This window comes from Cervus elaphus, chromosome 15 (assembly GCF_910594005.1).
Source record: "Cervus elaphus chromosome 15, mCerEla1.1, whole genome shotgun sequence".
Taxonomy (NCBI): domain Eukaryota; kingdom Metazoa; phylum Chordata; class Mammalia; order Artiodactyla; family Cervidae; genus Cervus; species Cervus elaphus.
This window is the reverse complement of record NC_057829.1, coordinates 77489831-77513914: the sequence shown is the minus strand read 5'-3', so window position 1 is coordinate 77513914 and position 24084 is coordinate 77489831. Positions and strand designations below refer to the sequence as shown.

The window sequence follows — 24084 nt, the reverse complement described above, 5'->3', positions numbered from 1 at the left end:
GAACTTGTGGTTGCTGGACGGAAGAATGGGAGAAAGGGATAGTTAAGGAATTTGGGATGGACATGTAAAAATGGATAACCTGTAACAAGGATTTACTTATAGCACATGAAACTCTGCTCAATGCTATGTGGCAGCCTAGATGAGAGGAGAGAAGGTTGGGGGAGAATGGATTCGTGTATAAGTATGGCTGAATCCCTGCACTGTTCGCCTGTAACTGCTACAACATTGTTAATTGGCTGTAAACTAATACAAAATAAAAAGTTAAAAAGAAGTGGGGTCTAAAGTAAGTGTCAGATGGCAACTCCAGTCTGCGGATGGAACACTGCTCTACACAGTGGGCATGAGATTGGGGGAGCAGTTTGCCATGATGGTGGTCCCTTCACTGCAGCCTTTGCAGAGACAGGTACTAGCCATTGACTAGGTCTCTTTGTGAAGGAGTCGAATGGTGGAGAATCTCATGAAAACATCATGTGACTCAGAAAAATGATTCTTCTGAAATCAGTAGTACGAGCCTCCCCTTTCTCCCATATAGTCTTCCGTATTTAGGCTTTTTGCAAAAAGCAGTAGCAGACTTCAATATAGTCTTACTTTTTATACTGCTAGATTCATGTTTTGGATTACCCCCACTATTATCTCAGGCATGGAGATGGCCTTGACACCTTCTCTGATTTAATGATTTGCCTTAGCTGTTTAATATTCTTGAGGGAGTTTTAGAATCCTGGCCATGGTCTGTGACTCAGACTGCTTGTGTCCAGGTCCCAGTTGCATCACTTATTAGTGGAATGACCTTGGACAGTATCTTTTACTTCTCTCTGTTGCAGCTGCCTCATCTCTCTGATAGAGATGGTAATGGTACCTGCCCCCAGAGGGTTATTAGAAATCAATGAGAGATTCTTTGTTCAATACCTGCAAAGAGTGAGTCCCTGTAAGTGTGAGCCGTGAATGATAATAAGGCTGTTCTATTTGCAGGTTATGAAGCTGTGATATATCATATCCATATGTTATAGACGTCATTATTATCTTCGTAAAGTCTATAAAATTTCATTTCCAGTCACAAAAATAATGACAGGGGATCCACTTGGAAATCACCGGCAGAAACTGGCTCGAGTAGCACAGAGATCATTGTATGTCGTAAAGACCATACATATCCAGATGAAGCCACCATCAGATTGCTTTCTGTTTAAGTGGTGGTGAGCTGCAAGTTCTTTTAGTTCTTTTTTTTTTTTTTTCTCATTTGCCAAATGAAATTTGTTTCCACCTTCAAAGTCAAAGCTGTCCAAGAAAGGTCACAAAGGAGGATCACACTTCCACTCTAGAATCTTTCTACAGAACACCAAACCTTAGAATCAGGCTGTACGTAACTAAAAAGGAAAAACAGGCTGGGACACCTCAGACCATGTCCAAGTTCAAAATGTAAGTGGTAGTGTGGATCTTTCCAAACTCAGTAAATGAAGTGACCGTGTCTCCCCCAGTAAGTGCAGAGTTCTCCATCAGCCTCATAGACACGGCCTGGCTCCTGTACTGCTTCAGCAAGAAACTTCGGCCACCTCCTTACACCCTGCCGGTCCCGGCTCTGTGGGAAGTCGGGTTACGGTGGGTTGCACCGCTGCCCCTGCCCCCTCGAAATCCACCCTAGAAACTACAGCCTCGGAGGAACGTCCCTGACACCCCGAAGGTCTCCGTGTTGAGCTTCCTCTCCTCAGCCCACGTCGTCTGGCTGGAACTGGTCTTGAGTTCAGGGGAGATGTTGTCAAAGGACTTGGACTTGTCATAGTAGCAGTGGGGCCCCAAGAGGTCCTCCTCAGCAGGCGCTCCGTCACTCTAGGTCACCACATCCAGGTCCTTCTCTTCCCCTTTCTCAGCTTTGTCGTCTTTAAAATTCAGTTTCCTCTTAAATTCCTTGTCCAGCTCGTCTCGGCTGAACTGGACGTTTGCCCTCTCAAAATCAAAGTCGCCTTCAAACTTGATTGTATTTTCCTTGATATTAGTTGGACGACTTTTTCATCTGTTCGCTGAGCGCTTCCTCTGAGGTCTTCTGTTCTCTGTTGTTCACCTGCCCTTGAGTTTGCCCAGCTGCCTCTGAGCTCCATCGGTGGTGGCCTTGCGGCCAGGTGGGGCCGGGCGCCCATTGAGCTGCATGCCTGCGGAGCCCTCGCCAGGTAACAGCTTCTTGGAGTTCAAGTTATCAAGAGATCCAGGCTGGACGGCCTGCCCCACCATGGGGCTCTTGCTGACTGAGACAGACGGAAAGCTGGCTCCTAAACCCAAGGAGGCCGGCATCCTGCTGGTTAAGCAGGGAGCTGGCCACCAGTTGGCAGTAGGGTGGCATCCCTAGGGCTGTAAGGCACCTGTGGCTGGAAGGGGGAGCCCAACCTGAGCCCAGGGAAGATTGAAGGACAGCAGGATCCTGAGGGAGTGTGTGCTGAGCTTTTGGAGGTTCACACACAGTAATATCTTTGAGATCACTTCCCTGGAAGATGATGTACTCATCCATCTCCTCTCTGGGGGGGCAGGCCTTTCTGTGGGACGGTCTTCAGTACCAAAGGACCTCACTTTGGCGAGCGCCACGGTGGTATTGTCCGTGTTGATGGTGTAGAGGATGCCCTCAATAGCAGATCTGCGCCTTGGAGATGAGGCTGATCCTGCTGCCCAGGTTTGGGGCGCTCGAGGAGCCGCTCATGGCGGTGGTCGCCCAGTCGGTCCTGGACCACTCACCTTCGCGTGGTGGCCTCATCGCCCTCTCTTCGCGGCCTCCGTGCCACCTTACTGCCACCCGAGGGCCTGCCTGGGGACCAGGGGGCCTCTTTTAGTTCTTGACATTGTTCTTTCCCATGGAGTCACGTAGCTGAGCTTGGGTTGGGGCAATTATCTGGGCTTATAACCAAATAACATTGGAACCCAAGTTCAAGAGAAATGACAAATCAGTCTTAACTTTTTTCTTTGATGTGCTTTTCTTATTAGGGTCTAGAGGGGTCTTCTTCCTTATTGAATATGACCTTTTGAGAAATTTAGTTTCCATCTTTCCCAATAGAATCATTCTTCTTAGGGAATTAAATTTGCTTCAAGTTTCTGTCTCTCATGCTTAGTTTAAAAGATGAGGCCAGGGCCCTGTGGGTGTTTTGTTATTGATATCTGCTATTTTTTACTCTCAGCTCTGTCGTGAAATTGTATTATGGTAGGCGGCATCTCCTAGGCCCGGTGTTTTAACATAATTTGCCTTAAGATGTGTTGTTTGCCTAGGAACACGCAGTATCTATGTTCCAAGCTTAGCATCACTGGGGACCAGACTTGATTTGCAAACAGAACCAGACACTGAGGCCTATGGTAGCCATCCAGATAACAGGACTGAATGTTGCTGGTCAGAATTCTCCTTGTACATTCTGTGTGGCCTTGGCAAGTTCCTGAATTCCTCTGGCTCTAAGATTGCTCTCTGATCTCTACATTCCTTGCTAGCCCTCTGCTTCCTTAGTGCAGTTTCCAAACTCAGTTTTGTGGTCAGTTAATCTTAGTGTTGGGGTTGGGCATTCTCTCATCAAATACATTTAGAAAATGCATCTTACCTTATTTTTCCCTCAAAGCGTTACAAGGCACACATGCTTATCAACGTCTCTGAGAAGCTCCCTGTTGAACAATGCTTAATGAAGCATTTCTCAAATATAGGTGAATATGTAATTTAAGTTAGTTTTTTTATTGATTAATTTTGGTTTCCTGGGAAGACTTCTGAAGAGCATCATTTGGGAAAGATTTCTGCTGCAGCTTCCTCAGGTGACTGAGTTATTAAGGTAAAGAACACACAGCAGTGTCTCTGATTTTAGAATGACTTTGTAGGTGTACCATTGCCTTTTAATTGGAAGACAGTTGTATAAACAGTTTATAAGCAATAGGTGTCTGCATTCTGATAAACTGTCAGAGTATCTCTGATTCAGCTAACAGAAGTCAAATTTGGAGGCCCACGACCAGGAAGGAACTACTTTATTGGCTAACTCTTCAAAAAGTCAAAGTTTCCACGTTGAATCATGTCCCAACTCCTCTTGGGGCTGTCCTGCCGTATAAAAGGCAGGGAACCAGGCAAGTAGCTAGAATCCTGTTTTAGCTTCAGAAAAGTGCTACAGCACTATGCGTGGCTTCTTCTCCTCCCTTTCATTTAAAATCAGTTAGGGATTATAATATGAGATTTCACAGAAATAGGAAAAGCTAGCTTTCATTAGAATTGAAATGAAAACTAATAAGAAAAAAGATGCAACTATAAAAGACTTCTGTTCTATCCTTATGGTAACAATCCTGAGACACTAACACAAAAAGCATTAGGGCTAAACTCTGAAGTCAGTCTTGAGCATGCTGGGCATTAGGCGTAATCAGAAGATTTCAATAAATGCAACTGGCCTTTTGGCAGCAGCTAACATATGACAGCTCTGCAATATGCCAAGCATTTTATCAACGAGTGGTCCAGTTGTGATCTTTTGCCTGGCGCCTGGTGCTTTGGCCAAGTCAGGAGGATGTTATCAGGGGCGCAGAGTTCCAGGCAGTGGCCTGGACTCAAGGAAGGGAGGGTGGGGTGACCCCAGAGTATGACCCAAAGCCATTTCAAAACAAATCAAAAAACCCACCTAGACGGAGAAAAAAGTAAGCTGAGAATGTTCAATTAATCAAGCTTTATATTTAAACAATGTGATCATGTAGTCATTCCTTTCAATGGATAGATTATGTGCCTTATGTTAAATTACTATTTCAGAATGGGTGCTGGAGTTTGTGTCTCTTGCAGGAATTAAATGATCTGCTCTTACATTGAAAATAATTATGCTAGTTTCCTTCTACGTCTCAGCCTATAAATGCATCTGATGCTGGGGATATTTGTCCTAAGTATCTTTTCCCATTTAAACTGTCTTCATAACATTTCTAATTTGCAAAAGCCTTGGTGTTCAAAAATAACTGGGAGAAAAATTGGACTCTGGGTGGCGGGTAATCCAGCCGTGCATCAGGGCATTACTGACTACTAAAGGAAAAAAATGCCTCTTTCCTGAACCTCACCGGATGGGGCCATTGTTTTCAGACAGCCTTTACCTAATACAAAAGGACTCAAAGTCCATGACTGGCCTCAGACCAGCATTTTGTCTGGGAACAACATCCAAAGCCATGATGAACAGCCAGGCTGATAGTAAAAGGAGCCTCCCCAAGTTGGAGTATTTTTGTTAAATCCTCGTACAAAAAAAAAAAAAAAAAAGTACTAAAAGCCCATCTGGTGAGATGATAATTCATTAAGTGAAAAGAGGAGGCAGAAGGCTTGGGAAAATCGATCCTTTTCTTTCTTTGTCTCCTGTGTTTGAGTTATTGTGCAATCACAGTGATATAAGTCTGGATTCTGAATAGTGCAGAGTGGCAGAAAACCCGTGGAACGTTCCGGGCATGTTTTAATAATGTCTTTGCAACAAGGATGGTGTTCTGCAGCTGTGATGTCAGTGAACTGATGTGCTGTTTGGAGTGGTCTTTAGTATTAGCAGGAGACAGAGTGGGGAGGGTCAGGAGATGAGGACGCTGTGCTGGAGGAAGGAGCTAGACTCCAGGAAACTCCTCATTCTTCCTGAGCTGCTGTGACACACCCTCGGGGTGGCACACCCTCCCTGGAGTCCAGCTCAGCCCACAGACTCGTGGAAGGAGAACCAGGGCCCAGGCCTCTCCTGTGAGGAGTGGATGCAGCGCTTCCGTTTGTCAGCCACCTTGGGAAGAAAACCTGAAGCCTTAGAGCTTTGTACACGTGACCTGGGAACCCATTGAGCTCATGGACCCTCATCACATCCTCGAAGACCACCGAGGTTTGGCTGTCTTTTTTGTAAATTTGGCATGTGTGCTATCTGGGGTGGGCTGTGCATTTAAAGATGAGGAGAGCTGCAGGGACTTATCCATTGGTTAAAATAGTTGTGCACTTATTATATTAACCCTTGAGGTTAATACAAACACATGCTTGTATAATATGCATATGTTATATACTAACATACTTATGTGCTGGACTAAGTTGTTTCAGTCGTGTCCGACTCTTGGCAACCCTGTGGACTATAGCCCTCCAGGCTCCTCTGTCCATGAGATTCTCCAGGTAAGATTACTGGAGTGGGTTGCCATTTCCTTGATCTTCCTGACCCAGGGATCGAACCTGAGTCTTTTATGTCTCCTGCATTGGCAGGCAGATTCCTTACTGTTGCAGGTGGGTTCTTTACCACTATTTAAGCATATTTATACATATTATTCTTTACTACACTTTAAACATTTATAAATATCGTTAGAATGGGATTTTAAAAAATGGACATGACTATTATGTAGCAGGAGTCCGGCTCCATTATATTAAATTTGGGTAGGTTGGTCTGTTGGAGGACATTGGGAGTCCTCAGTGACTGTGAGTGAGAATCTGCATTTCTGCTTATGTACTCTTTCCCTCATATCCCCCATCTCCATGCCAGTATGTCTGTATTAACATAGCTTTGAGGTGAATTCTTCCATCTCCTTATGTTATGTTGTTTTTGTCTGCATAGATTGGGCACACTGGACACTTTGTTTGAGCTAGGTGTGGGCTTAAAAAATATTCACAACCTAAAAGCTGAGAGTTATGTTTTATTCAGTGGAAATTTTTAAGACTTCAATACTAGGAAGCAGCATCTCAAGTAACCCTGCGAGAGGAGGCAAGGGGAGGAACCAAGTTATATAGAAGTTTTGCAGCAAAAGACAGGTAGTCTGAACATGAAAAATTATTGTTAATTAAAGAAAACTAGATATCCCAGCTTAAGGAATTTAGCACCTTTATTTGTATGGAAAGGCACAAGAGTCTGGGCTCACTGAAATCATTCCTTTCATATGCTCCTCAGCTATCTGGGGCCAGTAGCCTGTGTTTTTCACATCCTGAGCTTCCTTGGGGCTCACTGTAGGGAGTGGCTGCAGTCTGATGGCTGCTAGACGGCAGGTATTCTCCTTGCTGAGTGCCCTTAGGGCTCACCAGCTTACATTGGAGGGCTGTACTCACTGATGACTGTGATGTCCTCATTTACTGATGTGACAGGAAATACTCCATTTTCATAGGGATGCTGTCCCTAGGATGCTTCCCCTACATTTGTGCTTTATGAGACAGTTGGTACCCTGGGGAGAATGGCTTCAGGAGGGACCCAGCTCCCCTGCTTAGCATCCCCAGGGACCCACAGCCAATGCCACAGCCTCGAGGCATCCCAAGGCGATCTTTCTGGCTGCTGTATTGAAACCAGCAGACCCTATCAATTCATGCTGATTCTTTTGATGCTAGCCCTTAGAATAAGTGATCGTAACTTCTTTTGGTTTCTGGAGAGTAGACTATCAGGTAATCAATCCCATGTAAGGCAGAAACGCTTTGTACCTCCCACCTTTACTTGTGAAGACTCCGCTCTCCTCTGTTTACCAGGACCTCCGGTGAGCTCAAGTTTGCCTTCCTGTAGGACTAGGCAGCCAAGGCATGCCCCACTTCACATGTGCACACTCACTGAGAGGTACAAAGGAATTGAATGTTGGCATACTCTGTAACTGATGAATAATTCATGAGGGCTTTCTGTGCCATAAAATTTCCTCCTGTAAATGAACATTATTTAGAAAGACAATGCTGACTGAAAAATCTGGAAATGTGGCATCATGTTCTTTAATGATCTGCCTTCAACATTTACTGGGAAGGCAAAAGTTGACAAACATCAGAATAATTAAACTGAAAGCTGACAATGGCCCTGGGTGGGCAGTAAGCCAACAACTTAGTCACAGCTTTTTCTTCCCCAGTTCATTCTAAAGTGTAACATCACCTGATGTTTACAAAAGGCCTCTGGATTCTTTGGCACTCTCTGGGCTTTCTTTGAAGATAGAATCTAAATGTTAATGATAATACTGTACATATTAATTAGTATTAACAGAGTACCAATATTTAGAGTTGGAAACTATGATTCGATGGCTTTTCTTAACTGAAACGGGTCTTAGAGATAAAACTAGACTGTCTCAAGATGTCTGTATTTCTCTATTTGAATAAATTTGAACCCTCTGTTTTCCTTGCACTGTAAAAAGGGTAGGTTTTAATTTTGATTTCCAGGAAAGATAGGGAAGGTTTTGGAAAATCTTTCATGACAGAGAGATTATAAACAGACTAAGTTTATAGCAGAATAAGTCATGTCAGATTATATTTTTAGTGGTCACCAGAAAGAAAAAGAAATTTTTCTTTTAAAAGAATTTCATTTTTTCTTTTTTCCATTTTTCCTGCTCCCCTCCTTTCCATGGTATATTTTTAATGCATTTGGAATCTTTCCACTTGCTACTGGCTGGACTCTACAGAGAGTGTATCCCCAGAACCCTCAACAGTTGACTTGAATCTCAGTCATAATTAAATTGGAAGTTGGCAAATTATTCTGAGGCTTAAAAAGAGGCACACATTATGTTCCTAACAAGGAGTTTCACTACTCTGCTTTGTTTTAAAAGTACTCTCCATAGGGAATATTAACAATATTTTTAGTGACATTTTTAGAAAGTAGAAGGGTGTTTTGAAAGGATATCTAATAAACATGTTTGACTATGCTTAAATTTGGTATCTTACCTGGTAGCTGGGTTCCGATGCTTTAAAACAACCAGATTTTCAACTCCTCATCCATCCCACTTTAATGAGTGCAGCACCCTGGCCTCTCCTGGCACATCTTGAAAGCATTAACTACTAAGAGGACTGTTGATATTAAGACTTTGATACAGCGATTTACTATCTTCTGCACTAAGGGATATGCTGAGAGCTAGTGTTTGCATACAATTAACAGTCATTTGGGCATCTAAGCCACCCAGCCTCTCTTTTATATTAAAATCTGACTGCTGACACAGACTTCTCCATAACCAAACATACTTCAAAGGCTGGGGTCAGAGTCAGGATATTAATTCAGAATATAGAGATGTAACAAGACATCTCTAAATGCAGTGCATTTCCAAAAAGGGGAGGGGGGGTGTGGAAAGGCAGTGTGTTGACTGGCACTCCCTTTAGATTCCCTGTGAGACAATGGAGTGCTGGGAGGTTTTACTGCGTCAAGTGAAAGTGTTAGTCGCTTAGTTGTATTTGACTCTTTGCAACCCCCATGGACTGTAGCCCACCAGGCTCCTCTGTCCATGAAATTCTCCAGGCAAGAATACTGGAGTGGGTAGTCATTCCCTTCTCCAGGGTATCTTCCCAACCTAAGGACTGAACCCAGGCCTCCTGCATTGCAGGCAGATTCTTTACCATCTGAGCCAACAGGGAAGCCCATTTTCTGCTTTAAGAGGTAGTCAATAGCTGCCCTAATGAATAAGCTCTGTCAAGGTCGGTAGCCAGTGGGTCCATTAGAGCATGACTTTGCCAGAGATGTGCCTGAGCAGTGGGAGCAGGCCCAGGAGCTCTGAGTGTTGAGTTTGTATAAAGCTTTCAGTGATAATCAGTGCCCTGAGGATTTCTGTCTGAGTCCCAGCTCCCCCGCAGTCACTGTTCACAGGCTCCCTGGGCTTGTGATCATACCTCAAACCTCAAAGGTCTGAGTGGAATAGAAACTCCCCGAGCCTGGTATTACTTTTCTTTATAATACTTTGCAGGGGACCCATTCCTCACGTGAGGCATGAATGGAAGTGGCAGAAATACAAGGTGAAGTATGGCACACAGTGCTCCTGGGAAAATCTCAGGGTGTTAGCAGAGTGGTATTATTTAATGGGAACACATCTCTATGGATTATTTTTATGTTGTTTTTTAATTGTAAAGTATTTATTCATTTATATTTTTATTTTTTGGCCATGCCCTGTTGGGATGGGGGATCTTAGCTCCCCACCCAGGGATTGAACCTGCACCCTCTACATTGGGAGCTTGGAGTCTTACCACTGGACCACCAGGAAAGTCCCTCCATGGACTATTTTTAAATGGTTTAAATAGTCCATTTTGTCTATTTTTCATATACACTGCATAGTTCAAATGCACATCCAGATTCATGGATTTCATGAGTCACTTCACTTTGGAGGCTCCTGGCCTCACCCATGTCTTGACTTACTTTTTTGACTTTGAAGGCACCCTCACTGTAACAGTCTGTCGCTAATTGGCAGTTTCATCAGGTAGGATCTGCAGATGTGTCCTAGAGCCCTCTTGTCACTTGGCGTTAGAGTGGCCCATTAGCCTTCTGCTTGTCATCATTAATTTACTAGACATCTTTCAGCAGGTGGCAGGCACTGTGCTAGGTATTGTTCAGAACAAATCTCTGTCATTTAGAATTTGAAGTCTTGGAAGTACCACTGGCAGATGTGTGCCAAAGGTGTGCTGGGCAGCTAACCAACATGAGAAGTTAGTAAGGACCAGGGCCAGGTGAAGAATATCGGTATTGGAATATAAAATGTAAGACGATGTAGTTACCTAAGGGATGTAAATTAGCATAGCCAGTATGAAAAACAGTATGGAGGGTCCTTAAAAAACTAAAAATACCACTACCATATGAGCCAGCACTCCCACTCCTGGGCATATATCTGGAAATGATGAGAACTCTCTGGAAATGATGAGAACTCTCATTTGAAAAGATGCTGGCACCCAGCATTCATAGCATCACTATTTACAGTTGCCAAAGCCTGGAAGCAACCTAAGTGTCCATCAATAGATAAATGGATAAAGAAGACAGAGAATGAGGTGGTGGGATGGCATCACTGACTCGATGGACGTGAGTTTGAACAAGCTCTGGGAGCTGGTGATGGACAGGGAAGCCTGGCGTACTGCAGTCCATGGGGTCACAAAGAATTGGACATGACTGAGTGACTGAACTGATACACACACACACACACACACACACACTCACACACTGAAGTATTACTCAGCCATTAAAAAGAATGAAGTTTTGCCATTTGCAGCAATATGAGTGGACCTAGAGATTATCATGGGCTTCCCAGATGGTGCAGTGGTAAAATATCTGCCTGCCAGTACAGGAGATGCAAGAGACGCAGGTTCGATCCCTGGGTTGGGAAGATCCCCTGGAGTAGGAAATGGCAACCCACCTCAGTATTCTTGCCTGGAAAATTCTATAGACAGAGGAGCCTGGTGGGCTACAGTCCATGGGGTCACAAAGAGTAGGACGTGACTGAACATAAATGCAGATATTATCATACTAAGTGAAATAAGGCAGAAAGAAAAAGACAAATACCATATGATATCACTGATATGTAGAATCTAAAAAATGATACAGAATGAATTTATTTACAAAACAAAACCACACTCATAGACATAGAAAACAAACTTATGGTTACCAGAGGGGGAAGCATCAGGAGGGACAAATTAGGAATATGAGATTAACGTATACACACTACTATATATAAAGTAGATAAACTAACAAGGATTTACTGTATAGCACAGGGAACTGTTTTCATTATCTTAACCTATAATTGAAAAAAATCTGAAGAAATATATGTTTGTAACTGAATCACTTTGTTGTACACCTGAAAGTAACACATCTATATAAATCAAGTATATTTCAATTTTTTTAAAAAAGATGTAGTCACCTAAAGTGGTTAGGATGATAGCTAGGACAGCCCCAAGGGCTCCTTGGGATATAAATGACCCCACTGATTTCCTCAGGGCGCAATCTGACCACAGGTCACCTCTCACCATGGCTCCAGCATCGATCAGCATGCCTCTGGTCCTCAGGAATCATCTCTGTGCCCCCCGCCCCCCGCCCAAGGATTGGGGATTTATTTTCCTCTTACTAAAATGACTCTTCTTTGGTGAATTTCAGAGTTATTTTTTCCTAATGTAACTATAATGTAAGTATATGATTTTGGACTTGTAGAAGGAAACTGTTTTCCTTCTAGACACAATGTTAAGTTCTTGAGCTCTAGAAACAGGGAGATTTGGTTCACATCATGGCTTTGATTCCTACTAGTCAAGTAACCCAGAGAAGACAATGGCAACCCACTCCAGTACTCTTGCCTGGAAAATCTCATGGATGGAGGAGCCTGGTAGGCTGCAGTCCATGGGGTCACAGTCATGGGGTGAGCGACTTCACTTTCACTTTTCACTTTCATGTATTGGAGAAGGAAATAGGAACCCACTCCAGTGTTCTTGCCTGGAGAATCCCAGGGACAGGGGAGCCTGGTGGGCTGCCGTCTATGGGGGTCGCACAGTCAGACATGACTGAAGTGACTTAGCAGCAGCAGCAGCAGCCAAGTAACCGTGGGAAAGTGTCTGCATTTCTCTAAACCTCAGTTTCTGCATCTGTAAAATGGAGTTAATAGGGCAACCTGCTTTATGAGATTGTGAGATTAAATGAGGATGTTTATAAAACCCAAGGCATGGTGTCTAATTTGTAATAATGAATGGGTTCTAGCATTAGCAATTATGGCTCCAACTGAATAATTCAGCTGCTTCCCAATTATTTTTATTGTTAAATAGTGCTTTGGAATCCATAGGCCCTGATTCTAGTTTGGTTATTTTATTTTTATGTGTGTGTTTTATTTATTTTAAATTATACACATCATACAAGTGTAAGCTTTCACTGTCAAAATTTCAAATACTTTATGAAAGACAAACCTAGGCAGTAACTACTATTATCGGTTTTATTTATTCATTTTATTTTCACCAAAGTAGTGCATGTTCCTAGTTTTGAAAGTCGAATAGTATCTTCTGTCAAGAATGGGAGACCAAGGAGTAAGAGGCAAGGATTCTGGAGTTTTTCTGGCCTGACTTCCTGATGTGATCAAAACTAACATTTCTATTAACAGAATGTGGCTCTTTGAGGTGGGATTTTTTACCGTTTTATTTTTCATCTTTATCAGTGAGGGTCAGTCTCCTGCAGAGAGAAGAAATGGAGCGGATGTAGACGTTGACTCTTTCCGATAAAGACACCATCACACCTTCCTGCTCACCTCATCTTGTTCATCTCATCCTCATCCTTCATCCCAGCCTTCAGTGGCACTTGGTACCTCCAACACCAGCCTTTCCTGGCTTGCCCCCAGAGTTGTCCCCACTCCAGGCTAAGTTTCAGCTTCTCCTCCTTCTTTTCTTATGTCATCCCATTCACTCTCCAGCTTCTAAACTGGAAGCTTCCAAACATCTGTCTGCTGATGTTGTTCCTCTCTTGTTCTTTTTGGGGTTCTGTGAAGGCACAGAGATAAACACATGTTCTCAGCACCGTGTTGAACCAGAAGCTCAAAGTTTCTGTAGATTTTCCCACTCAGTTAATATCTTATACTCTAATTATCTCATATTTTATTTAATCTCCTTCAAGAGAATTATGAGTTCATTGATACTAGAAACTGTGATTTTTATATCTTTCAGAAATCTCAGTAAAGAATACATGGTGTGTGCTCACTAAATTCTTTTAATTGAGATGACATTGATAAATAACATTGTATAAGTTTCACATGTACAAAATTATAATTTGACTTCCAAATACACTATAGTATGGCATATATGTGTGTGTGCTCAGTCACGTCCAACTCTTTGCAACCCCATGGACTAGAGCCTGCCTGGCTTCTCTGTCCATGGAATTTTACAGACCATAACACTAGAGTGGGTTGCCATTCCCTTCTCCAGGGGATCTTCCCAACCCAGGGATCGAACTCACATCTCTTCCATTTCTAGCATTGACAGACATATTCTTTACCACTAGCACCACCATGCCACATCTTTTCTATCCATTCATCTGTCAATGGGCACTTACGTTGTTTCCATATCTTGACTATTAAAAATAATCCTGGGATAAATATAGGGATGCATATATCATTTTGAATTAGTGTTTTGATATTTCTGGAAAATGCCCAGAAGTGGAATAGTTTTGATCATATGATAATTCTATTTTTAATTTTTTGAGAAATCTCCATTCTGTTTTCTATAGTGGCTGTACCAATTTACATTCCTATCAACAGTGTATGAGGGTTTCCTTTTCTCTACAGCCTCTCCGACACTTATTATTTCTTGTCTTTTGATAATAGCCCTTCTAATGAGTGTAAATTGATATCTCCTGGTTTTGATTTGCATTTCCCTGATGATTAGCGATTCATTTTCCTGTTGATCATTTATATGTCTTCTTTGGAAGAATGTCTATCCAGATCCTCTGTTTATTTTTTAATCCATTCATTTGTTTTTGTTGTTGAGTTACTTGAGTTCTTTATAGTCACTAAATTCTGGTTGAGTAGTTGATTGCTTTTCCTATTTGGCTAAAAAGGGGCATCATATATACCTTTATTAGTGTGGTCCCATGAAAACCATGCCACTAAAAATCAAAAATACTGCAACTTTTTCTTTCCTGCTTTTAAGATTCCAAGGAATAATAAGTATTAGCTATAAGTGTGATCAGACAGGATACTCTTGTATCAATTAGTTATTGTTGCTTCATAAGCCATTCCAAAATTCGGAAACTTAAAGCGGTAATCATCCATCATTTTCCATGAGTCTGCAGGGTTGGCAGGGGGTCACCTGCTTTCTGCTGAATCAGGGGGCGGTTTGGCAGGCTAACATGTTTGGCAGTAGCTCTGCTCTATGCATTGCTCATCCTCCTCTTGGGACCAGCAGACTATCCCAATCATGTCCTCATCACACTGAAGCAGAAGGACAAAGAGCAAATAGAGAAATGCTTGATCTCTTTGAGCCTAAGCTCGGAACCAGCACGTGGTCACTTTTGTCCTCTTTATTCTGTAGGCTGGAGCAAGTTACATGGTCAAAGTGGGAGGGCACTGCAAAATAACATGGCAGAAGGCTTGATACAAGGGAGGAAGATAAATTAGGGCCCCTGAGGCAACCTAACTGGGCTTCTATGCAGTAGCAGCAGCCCTGGCATGAATGGACACTTATTGAGACTCACAGAAAGAAAAGTCTTATGTCCAGCTAACCTTGCCAGGCTTTCATTTGGATTTAAGAAAAGAGAATTCTAACCCTCAAGGACTTTACTAGCCATACTTGAGAAAATGATATACAGATGAAATTAATGAATGAGGTGGTTATAGAGCAAAACGCTAAGTAATAGAAGATTTGAACACTTTGTATGTGACTAGCCTAAAGCAAACTTTTGCTGTGGAGGACAAGATAGTAAATATTTTAGCTTTTGTCAGCTGAGTGGTCTCTGTTGCAGCTATTCAACTATAGTTATAACACAGAAGTAGCCATAGTCAATACGCAAATGGATAGACATGACTGTGTCCCAGTAAATCTTTATTTATAATAGAAAACCAGACTTCAGGCATTAGTTTAAAGACCATTGGACTGGAGTATTGAAAGAAATAAGAAAGGATCAGTTGTGGAAGACTTGTTGAAAAAGGAGTAATAGTTTCCAAGGCAGTGAAGATTAATTTAGCTCAACAAAGTTGTTTTAGATATTAAGTAAGAAAAAACTCGTGGTCATTCAACAGGTAGATTTTCAGTTCAGTTCAGTTCAGTCACTCAGTCATGTCCGACTCTTTGCGATCCCATGGACTGCAGCATGCCAGGCTTCCCTGTCCATCACCAACTCCCGGAACTTGCTCAAACTCATGTCCATTGAGTCAGTAATGCCATCCAACCATCTCATCCTCTGTTGTCCCTTTTTCCTCCTGCCTCCAATCTTTCCTAGCCTCAGGGTCTTTTCCATTGAGTCAGTTCTTCGCATCAGGTAGCCAAGGTATTAAAGTTTCAGCTTCAGCATCAGTCTTTCCAACTAATATTCAGGACTGATTTCCTTTAGGATTGATTGATTGGATCTCCTTGCAGTCCAAGAGACTCTCAAGAGTCTTCTTCAACACCACGGTTCAAAAGTATCAGTTCTTCAGTGCTCAGCTGTCTTTATGGTCCAACTCTCACATCCATATATGGCTACTGGAAAAACCATAGCTTTGACTAGACGGACCTTTGTTGGCAGAGTAATAGTTCTGCTTTTAAATGTGCTGTTTAGGTTTGTCATAGCTTTTCTTCCAAGGAGCAAGCGTCTTTTTTCTTCCAAGCAGCAAGTAAGGTAGATTTTACAACAGGTTAATGTGGTTCAGTCAGAGTGAAAACTCATCACTCTTCAAAAGTATTATTTGCTACAGATGATTTCTACTTCTGAATGCCTGTTTGGAAATATGTTTATTAAGAATGCTAATATTTTTGCTTACTTCGTAGATGAGGAAGAAAGCATTTGAAAATAAAATGAAATACCTAATTAAAGTGATTTGATGTTATGCCCCTGAAATGTTGCATTTGACTAATGTGACCTAGATTTGTATAAAGGAACCAGAGGGATTAATATGAATGATTTATTTTTAACTTTTAAGAAACAGTTTGCAGGAACTTTCCAGGTAGTCCAGTGGCTAAGGCACAGAGCTCCCAAAGCAGGTGGCCAGGGTTTGATCCCGGTCAGGATCAAACTAAGTCACAACTAAGCATTTGCAAGCCACAACTAAGACCCAGCGCAGCCAAATAAATAAATAATTAAAATAAAAACAAAGGTTTTTTTGTTTTTTTAAAAAAGGAAATAATATGCAGGATTCAAGTGAATATTTTTCCATCTCAGTTGTATTTCGCTTAGATTTCCCTTAGCAATCTTCATGCTCCCCTCATATTTGAAGATAGAAAAAAGCCCAGAATACTATTAGAAAATGAAGACTTTTGCTTAGAATCTTTAATACCTGTTTATTCATTTATCATCAGCTTTTATGACTATTGTACCTGAGGGTAGCAATAAAATTAAAACAAATTGTTTTAAGAACATCATTTGAAATCCCCTGAGTTTCTTGGAAAAATGCCATTTTTCCAAGGTAGCATAATCATATAAATCCACCCTCACTGTTATTTATTATTATCTTACATTGTCTTGTTTTAATTGGAGTATAATTTCTTTATGATATTGTGTTAGTTTCTGCTGTACAATGGCGTGAGTCAGTTATATGTATACATCTATCTGCTCCCTCTGGAACTCCCACCCTCCCATCCCACCCCTCTAGGTCATCACAGAGCGCTGAGCTGAGCTCCCTGTCTTATCCAGCAGCTTCCCACTAGCTATCTCTTTCACACGTGGTAGTATATATATGGCAATGCTACTCTTTCAATTTGTCTCATCCTCACCTTCCCCCAGTGTGTCCATGAGTCCATACTCTACATCGGCATTCATATTTCTGCCCTACAAATTGGTTCCTCAGTACCATTTTCCTAGATTCCATATATATGCATTAATATGCAATATTTGTTTTTCTCTTTCTGACTTCACTCTCTATGATAGACTCCAGGTTCATCCACATCACTGCAACTGACTCAATTTCATTCCTTTTTATGGCTGAGTAGTATTTCACTCTATATATGTTCCACATCTTTATGCATTCCCTGTCAGTGGACATCTAGGTTGCTCCCATGTCCTGGCTATTGTAAATAGTGCTGCAATGAAGACTGGGGTACACGTGTCTTCTTGAATTATAGTTTTCTCAGGGTATAGCCCAGCAGTGGGATTTCCGGTTCTTACATTGTCTTTTCATTTGTTATATACTTTACATTTTCTTGAGATGGTCTCTTTTCTCTGGTTAATTTCTTTTCTTACTGTTATTTTCACACACAGAGAGAGGCACAGATCTAGATCTTGATCTTGGAGGTGGTTACATGGACACATGAAAAAATTCACTGACTGAGCTGTATGCTTGAAATTTGTGAATGTTACTGCATGTAAGACAAATTTCAATTAAAATTTTAACATTAAAAATCATAGTAATAAATCTGAATGACATGGGGGAAAGTTTTGATAAGCCAAAGTTATAAGTTGCATATGAAATATGATCTGGCATAAAATCATAGGAAGAAAATTAAAAGAAAGTATACTGGAGAATTAGTGATTTCCAAATGGTAAAACTGTATTAGTAATAGTTTTCAGTGTCTGTCTTCCAAATTTTCTCTAATGAAGTATATTCCTTCTATAACAGAAAAGTTGAAGTGGTAAAAAGTATAACTAAGGAGATATTTGAGATAACTTGAACCTCAATCATAAATCCGTTTTGATATTTTGGGAAGGAAAATAGCAATTTAGAGACAGGCAAATTCAGGAGTTGTAGACCTAAAGAAAGCTTCATGAAGACCTCAGAGGGGCTGAGACAGCATTTAGGGAAGGTTACAGTGGGAAGCAGGAGTGGGGTTGGACAGCTAACCTTGTGTGATGTTGCCTTTGGCCTGTGTTCCTCAGTCTATGTTGGCTGACCGTGTTTCTAGCCTCTTCATGGATTCTGTGGTGGTTCAGCTAGTAAAGAATCCACCTTCTATGCAGGAGGCCTGAGTTTGATCCTTGGTTTGGGAAGATTCCCTAGAGAAGAGAATAGCTACCCACCTTAGTATTCTGGCCTGGAGAATTCCATGGACTGTATAGTCCATGGCGTTGCAAAGATTCAGACACTTTTCACTTTCAGACTTTCAAGTGTATAACTGCTTTATTTTCAATGCTTAACATGTTGATCTTTTAAGCCATATTTGTAATTCTTATTCCTAAAAAGCTCATTTCCTATCCTTTAACATCTTCCGGCATTACCATTTGCTCTGTTCTCTATCTTGAGACTTCCTGCCCTTCCCCACCCTCCCCTCCCCCCTGCTTCTCCATATGCCATTGTGAGTTTAAAAATTAATTGTGCCAAGGCATTCTCTCCTCTGGAAAAATAAATAAATAAAAGAACCCCAGAAATGCGTGTGCACACACACACAGCTCCAAATGATCCATCTGCTGAAGACATCCACCACTCACTTCATTCTGGTGTAGGCTATTTTTGTTTGCTATGTCTTGCGAGCTCCTATATTGAAATCTTTTAAAGAGTACTTTGGTTTCCATCAAAAAATGAAAAGCAAAGCACTCTGTTTTTCTATTTTATACCTATTGCCGGGCTGTGTGCAAAGAAATGCTCAATAAGTGCTGATTTAATTGCCTTTTTAAGGATCATGGTCTATGCCACGTGTAGGTTTTTCCGTGCACATTTTTACTGATGGGTACACATTTATAATCATGAAGTGGATTGTAGAAGGGGTCATATTCTTTAGAATCCAATGTTTTTCTGAATCTGTTCTCTGCAAACCTTATCCTCTTACATGAGTTTAATTACTACATTTTCAAATTCTCTCTGATGAATTGAAAGATGGATTGAAGTCTTTTGCAAGTATTTTTTTTTTAAACTGCTTCTCTTCTTTTCTTGGCAGGGTAAGCAATAGCATTATGCTCTTACTGGAAATTTTAGTCAATGAAATGTATGTGACTTTAATTGGAATGCTGGGAAGTACTGCTGAGTTGAATCATTTAGTTAATGCAATGAGCTGAGAGGTTTTGAGCATTTATGTGCAGAGGGTCAGTTTCAGTAAATTGAATATATATGGGTAACTTTAATATTTTTCCCAGGTAACTTCCATGAAGTATTCATTTTAAGGTCCATAAATATCTGTGAAGCATCTCCCCTGAAACAGACACAGAAATGAGAGAGACCACTTTTGCTCTCAAGAAGTTCACGGTCCAGTGAGTTCTTTTCTTTCATTCATTCCCATGGCCTCAACCCTCACTTTGGTGGATGCTGCCAAAGCTACATCTCTGGCTTTGACTTCTCCCCTGGGAGCCACAGCAGCATGCGCAGTTTTCTACTGGTCACTACTCCATGGATGCTCTGATGACATCTTAAACTCCTTATTACATCTGAAATTAGTTCATTATCACCTTTTCCACCCAAACTCATTCTCTTCCCCATGTCTCTTTTCTCAATGGCTCTACTTTTTCCCAGTCACTCAAGTTCTAATCTTTGGGGGTTCTAACCAAACCCCTGACATGACAGAGCTACTTTCCCCTTACTAAGCATCCACCTCCTTTTATTCTGGCCACTTGTCCTTTGAAGTCACTGCCTGTGAACAGTGCACATCCTCAGAGTGACTGGGTGTATGAATCCATGCAAGAGAGCAGTGGCTCAGCGGGACACCTATATTTGTGGGAAGATTGCAGAAGGATCTTGTTTTCCTTATCTACTAATAACCTTGTCTCACTTAACTTGCTCTTTGCTTTTCAGACTTATCTATCTCTCTTCCCATCTCAGCCTGGACTGGGTCCTTTCCCTTCTCTTTGTCCTCCTAAATGCTCTTGCATAATTGACTACTTCCCTATTCCCACTTCCTTTTCTGATTCAGTATTTGCAGAGACAGGCAGCTCTTGGAAGAGGTTCTCTCCCTCAAGCACTGCCACTTCCAATTTGGCATAGCCTGTAGTTCTCCCATCCTCTAACACTGTCCGTGTAGGTGGCCCCCGGATTGTGGCCTGCCCCAATCAATGACATGATATCAACACAAGCATGTTTTGAGACTCCAAAAGTAGGTTTTGCATTTTTTCCCATTTCCAAAAGTTCATGAACTGGTTTTACTGTGGGATAATAGGGGCTTCCCAGGTGGCACTAATGGTAAAGAAGTCGCCTGCCAATGCAGGAGACATAAGAGATGTGGGTTCAATCCCTGGATGGGGAAGATGCCTTGGAGGAGGGTATGCAACCCACTCCAGTATTCTTGCCTAGAGAATCCCATGGACAGAGGAGCCTGGTGGGCTACAGTCCATAGGGTCGCAGAGTTGGACATGACTGAAGCAACTTAGCATGCGTAGCACTCCTGGGATAATAACGTCAGATGATGATTTATAGCATACTGGAGAGAAGCTATGATTTTTGCACTGGGGGAAATGTGAGAGGTAAAATGTAATTTTGGGGAAATATGGATGAATCTCAAAAGCATGCTGATCAAAAGAAGCTGGGGGAAAAAGGGTACTGGATAGTTGTATTTATGTGAAGCTCTCGATTGAGGAGAGTGCTGACAGAAGGCAGAACGGTGGTTGTTCTGATGTGGGGGTGGAGAGTGACTGGGGCAGAGCGCAGGGGATTTTCTGGAGAGATGGATGTGTTCTCTGTCTTGACAGAGATATGGGTTACATGGGCAAAAGCATTTGTCAAAACTTATTGATTGGTACTTTTCACTGTAGATAAATCTTAATTTCATGAAAGATACAAAAAATTAAGGGGAAAAATACAGAGTAAAATGCATAGTAGTATCCTACTAGTGATTAGAGATAAATAGATATATAATGTAGGTATAAAGAAAGCAATGTAACAGAGAAAAGACACGCCCTTGCATTTGTGGCAAGGAAAAAGTGTGGTCAGGTTTGCTCTGGAAGTAGTGCTGTTGGCATCATACACTCAGTAGTCTGGGGATAATGGCTGTTTTTGTGGTGGTTCATAACAGAAATTCCATAATTAAAATCCAATTCTGCAAACAAGAAAGTATGAATTTGGTATGTGAAACCTTCCGATGCTTCTAAAAGTCTTCCGCCCCATTGCCTTCCTCTAGTACCTGAAATCGATTACAATTGTTTGTTTTAAGTTTGGTGAGTAGGAGGGTTTACATCATAGGCTTGTAATAACTAAAACATGGATCCCAGACTGGTAACCATAGGCTGCCACAAGCCTGTGAACATGTGCTATTATTTTTTCTCTTTTTTGGCAGTGTCAGGGATATACAGATAGTTTTTTTTTTTTTTTCTTAATTACTTGCAAATGTTTGAAATTGGGGGAGTTCACATAAAAATCTGAACACCTGGCAATCCTTGGTTGGCATTCTAAAACAGCAGCAATTGCCTGGATCTGAGTGGTGGCTCCTTTTTTGGTAGATGACATACTTTACACACAAGTATTGTTACAAGTATCTTGTTACAAGTATCACAAGTATAATATCTCAGGACCAACCTACTGCCTCAATTGTTGTTTTAATGTCTATTTTCATTCCTGTATTTGAATGTGTAGCCTTTGAATTAACGTGTGTAGAACCCCTCCTAAGTATTAGAGACTACTACAGGCTTTAGCAGATACACAAGGGAAATACTAGTATTATATCCATTTTACACACAAGGCAACCAGGGTTTAAATAAGTGACGAACTTACCTGAGGTTGCCCAGCAGAAGTAGCAGAGCCAGGATCTGAGTGATGTTTTCTTATTCCAGAGACCATGCATTTACCCATCACGTTGTTCTCCTTTGTTTATTTTTAGCTCTGGTTTCATCCATTATTTAGTACCTACCTCTGGCTGAGTTCTTGTAGGTTTCCTTATGATTTGTTTTCATAGCGTAACCCCTGGTCTCCAAACTCTCTTGATTCTGCATCCTTAGCAGTGAAAAAAACTTACCTATTTATGTTTATTATTTAATAATAAATAATACTATTTTGATCTATGTTAATATTATGTATAGTCTAAAGCATATATATATTCTAAAACATTAAAGAGTAAGATGTTATGTATATATTTATATAGAGAGAATTTTCTTTCTATACCACAATAAATTATCTCTTAGGTATTGTATACCCTGTTTTGACAAGTGCATGAAATGATGCCTGGACCATGATTCTGCCTGAAGGCATCTTTCATGTCAAAGACTCCCAATTTTGTATCCAATAAATTGTCCCTTCTAAGGGTGCAGTAGATAGGCACCACATCAGTCCACATCATGGAAAGAACAAAATTCTCCTTTGTTAGAAAAATACTTGCCTGATCATAGCCACTGTGCTGTAAAATCTTTTACAGCCCTGAACTTCAAAGTAGCCAATGGCATCTTTCATTGCTCTTACGGTCTCAGACTGGCCTTTGAGCAACATGGGTTCTTTTTAGATCTCTAGTGGCGACTGTGAGTTTAATCTCAAGAAGTGGAATTCCACTTCCGGGTCCCAGTTTGTCAGTCTGAGCTGGAGGGGCTCCTTGGAGAGCTTGCCATCCTTGGACCTCACAGGACTACTGCCGTGATGAACAAAACTGTGGTTAAAAAAGACTTGGAGAAAAGCAAGAGCTGAGAGAGGCAGTGCAAGAATGAGTCAGGGTGAAGCACATTTGTGGGTATGTTCTAGGAGTTTTCTTAGAGTTCTGACACTAGAGAATGGCAGTGAGCAGGGTTTGGCAGATAGGTCTTGTGCTAGCCGTGTTACTTCTCTGAAAAAAGCTGTTTATATGTGGATGGATAGGTTCTACCTTCTAAGACCCTACCTGTGTTCCCTGAACTTCTTTCCATCAACTTGTATGACTTGAATAAAGCTTTTCTCTGGAGCATTCTATCTGGATTGTTCTTATCTGTCTCATTATAATCTCCTTCTTTTTTTTTTTTAAATTTTGATCTTTGTATTTTGTATTGGGGTATATCTGATTAACAATGTAGTGATAGTTTTAGGTTAATAGTGAAAGGACTCAGCCACACATATAGATGTATTCATTGTCCTCTAAACCCTGCTCCCATCCTGGCTGCCACATAACATGGAGCAGAGTTCCATGTGCTATACAGTAGGATCTTGTTGGTGATGCATTTTAAATATAGCAGCGGATACATGTCCACCCCCAGCTCCCTAACTGTCCCTTCCCTCCAGCAGCCATAAGTTGGTTTCAGATTGAACATCCTATTCTCCAGAATCCCAAAGCACCAGGCTGACTCAATCTTTCCTTCTCAGGCACTTTCATAACCTCAGAGCATGGCATTGAGTGCATGACGAGGGAACAGACTTGACACACACGCCCTGTGGACTCCTAGAGGGAAAGCCTTTGTGTGTGTGTTATTGTTGGAATGTAACAGAAATGCATAAAGTTGTCCATGTAAACTCTGAACCATAAATCACTTCTCTTTCTGAAACATATTCTTTTAAGACAGAAAATTAAAAGGTACTGCTAACCACATTTCAAATCTCTAAACCAAACCCCTCCTCCAGCTTTTATTTCACTAACTGTATTGGCTCAGGCAGATTTCCTGGAGAATGGAATGGCAATCCACTCCAGTATTTTTACCTGGAGAATCCCATGGACAGCGGAGCCTGGTGGGCTCCACAGCCCGTGGGGTCTCAAAGAATCAGACACTACTGAGCAACTAAAATAATTTTCATTTTTTCACGTACACTGGGGTGGATTTACCAAGTTGCAGGGTAGTTAGGCATATACATGCCCACATCGCCTTACATGCTCTCTGAAGGCCCCTGTGGTGTTCATCATTAAGGCAGCTAACACCTGGCGTGTCCTATTGGAGGCATTCAGTACATGTTTGTGGAATGAAGATAGCTGCCTTAAACAAAGGAGGCAGAAAAGCTTGACATTGCTTTGTACCAGCAGGTCTCCTGTTA

The 24084-nt window shown here is 41.5% G+C and overlaps 1 protein-coding gene and 1 pseudogene across 3 annotated transcripts in view; one reads left to right on the top strand and one right to left on the bottom strand.

Moving 5' to 3' along the window:
* ABLIM1 (actin binding LIM protein 1) overlaps nt 1-24084 on the top strand; it is a 322565-nt gene that overhangs the window by 84568 nt on the left and 213913 nt on the right. The window contains exon 1 of one of the 3 annotated variants that reach the window (XM_043927047.1): nt 5100-5810. The exons of 1 other annotated variant lie outside the window; for it this stretch is intronic. In XM_043927047.1, the coding sequence (XP_043782982.1) occupies nt 5777-5810 (34 nt within the window). In that variant the 5' untranslated portion in view covers nt 5100-5776. Of the gene's footprint in view, nt 1-5099; nt 5811-24084 lie in introns of those variants that run through there. One more of the 3 variants, XM_043927038.1, reaches the window with a different exon arrangement.
* LOC122709564 lies at nt 1478-2680 on the bottom strand (annotated as a pseudogene).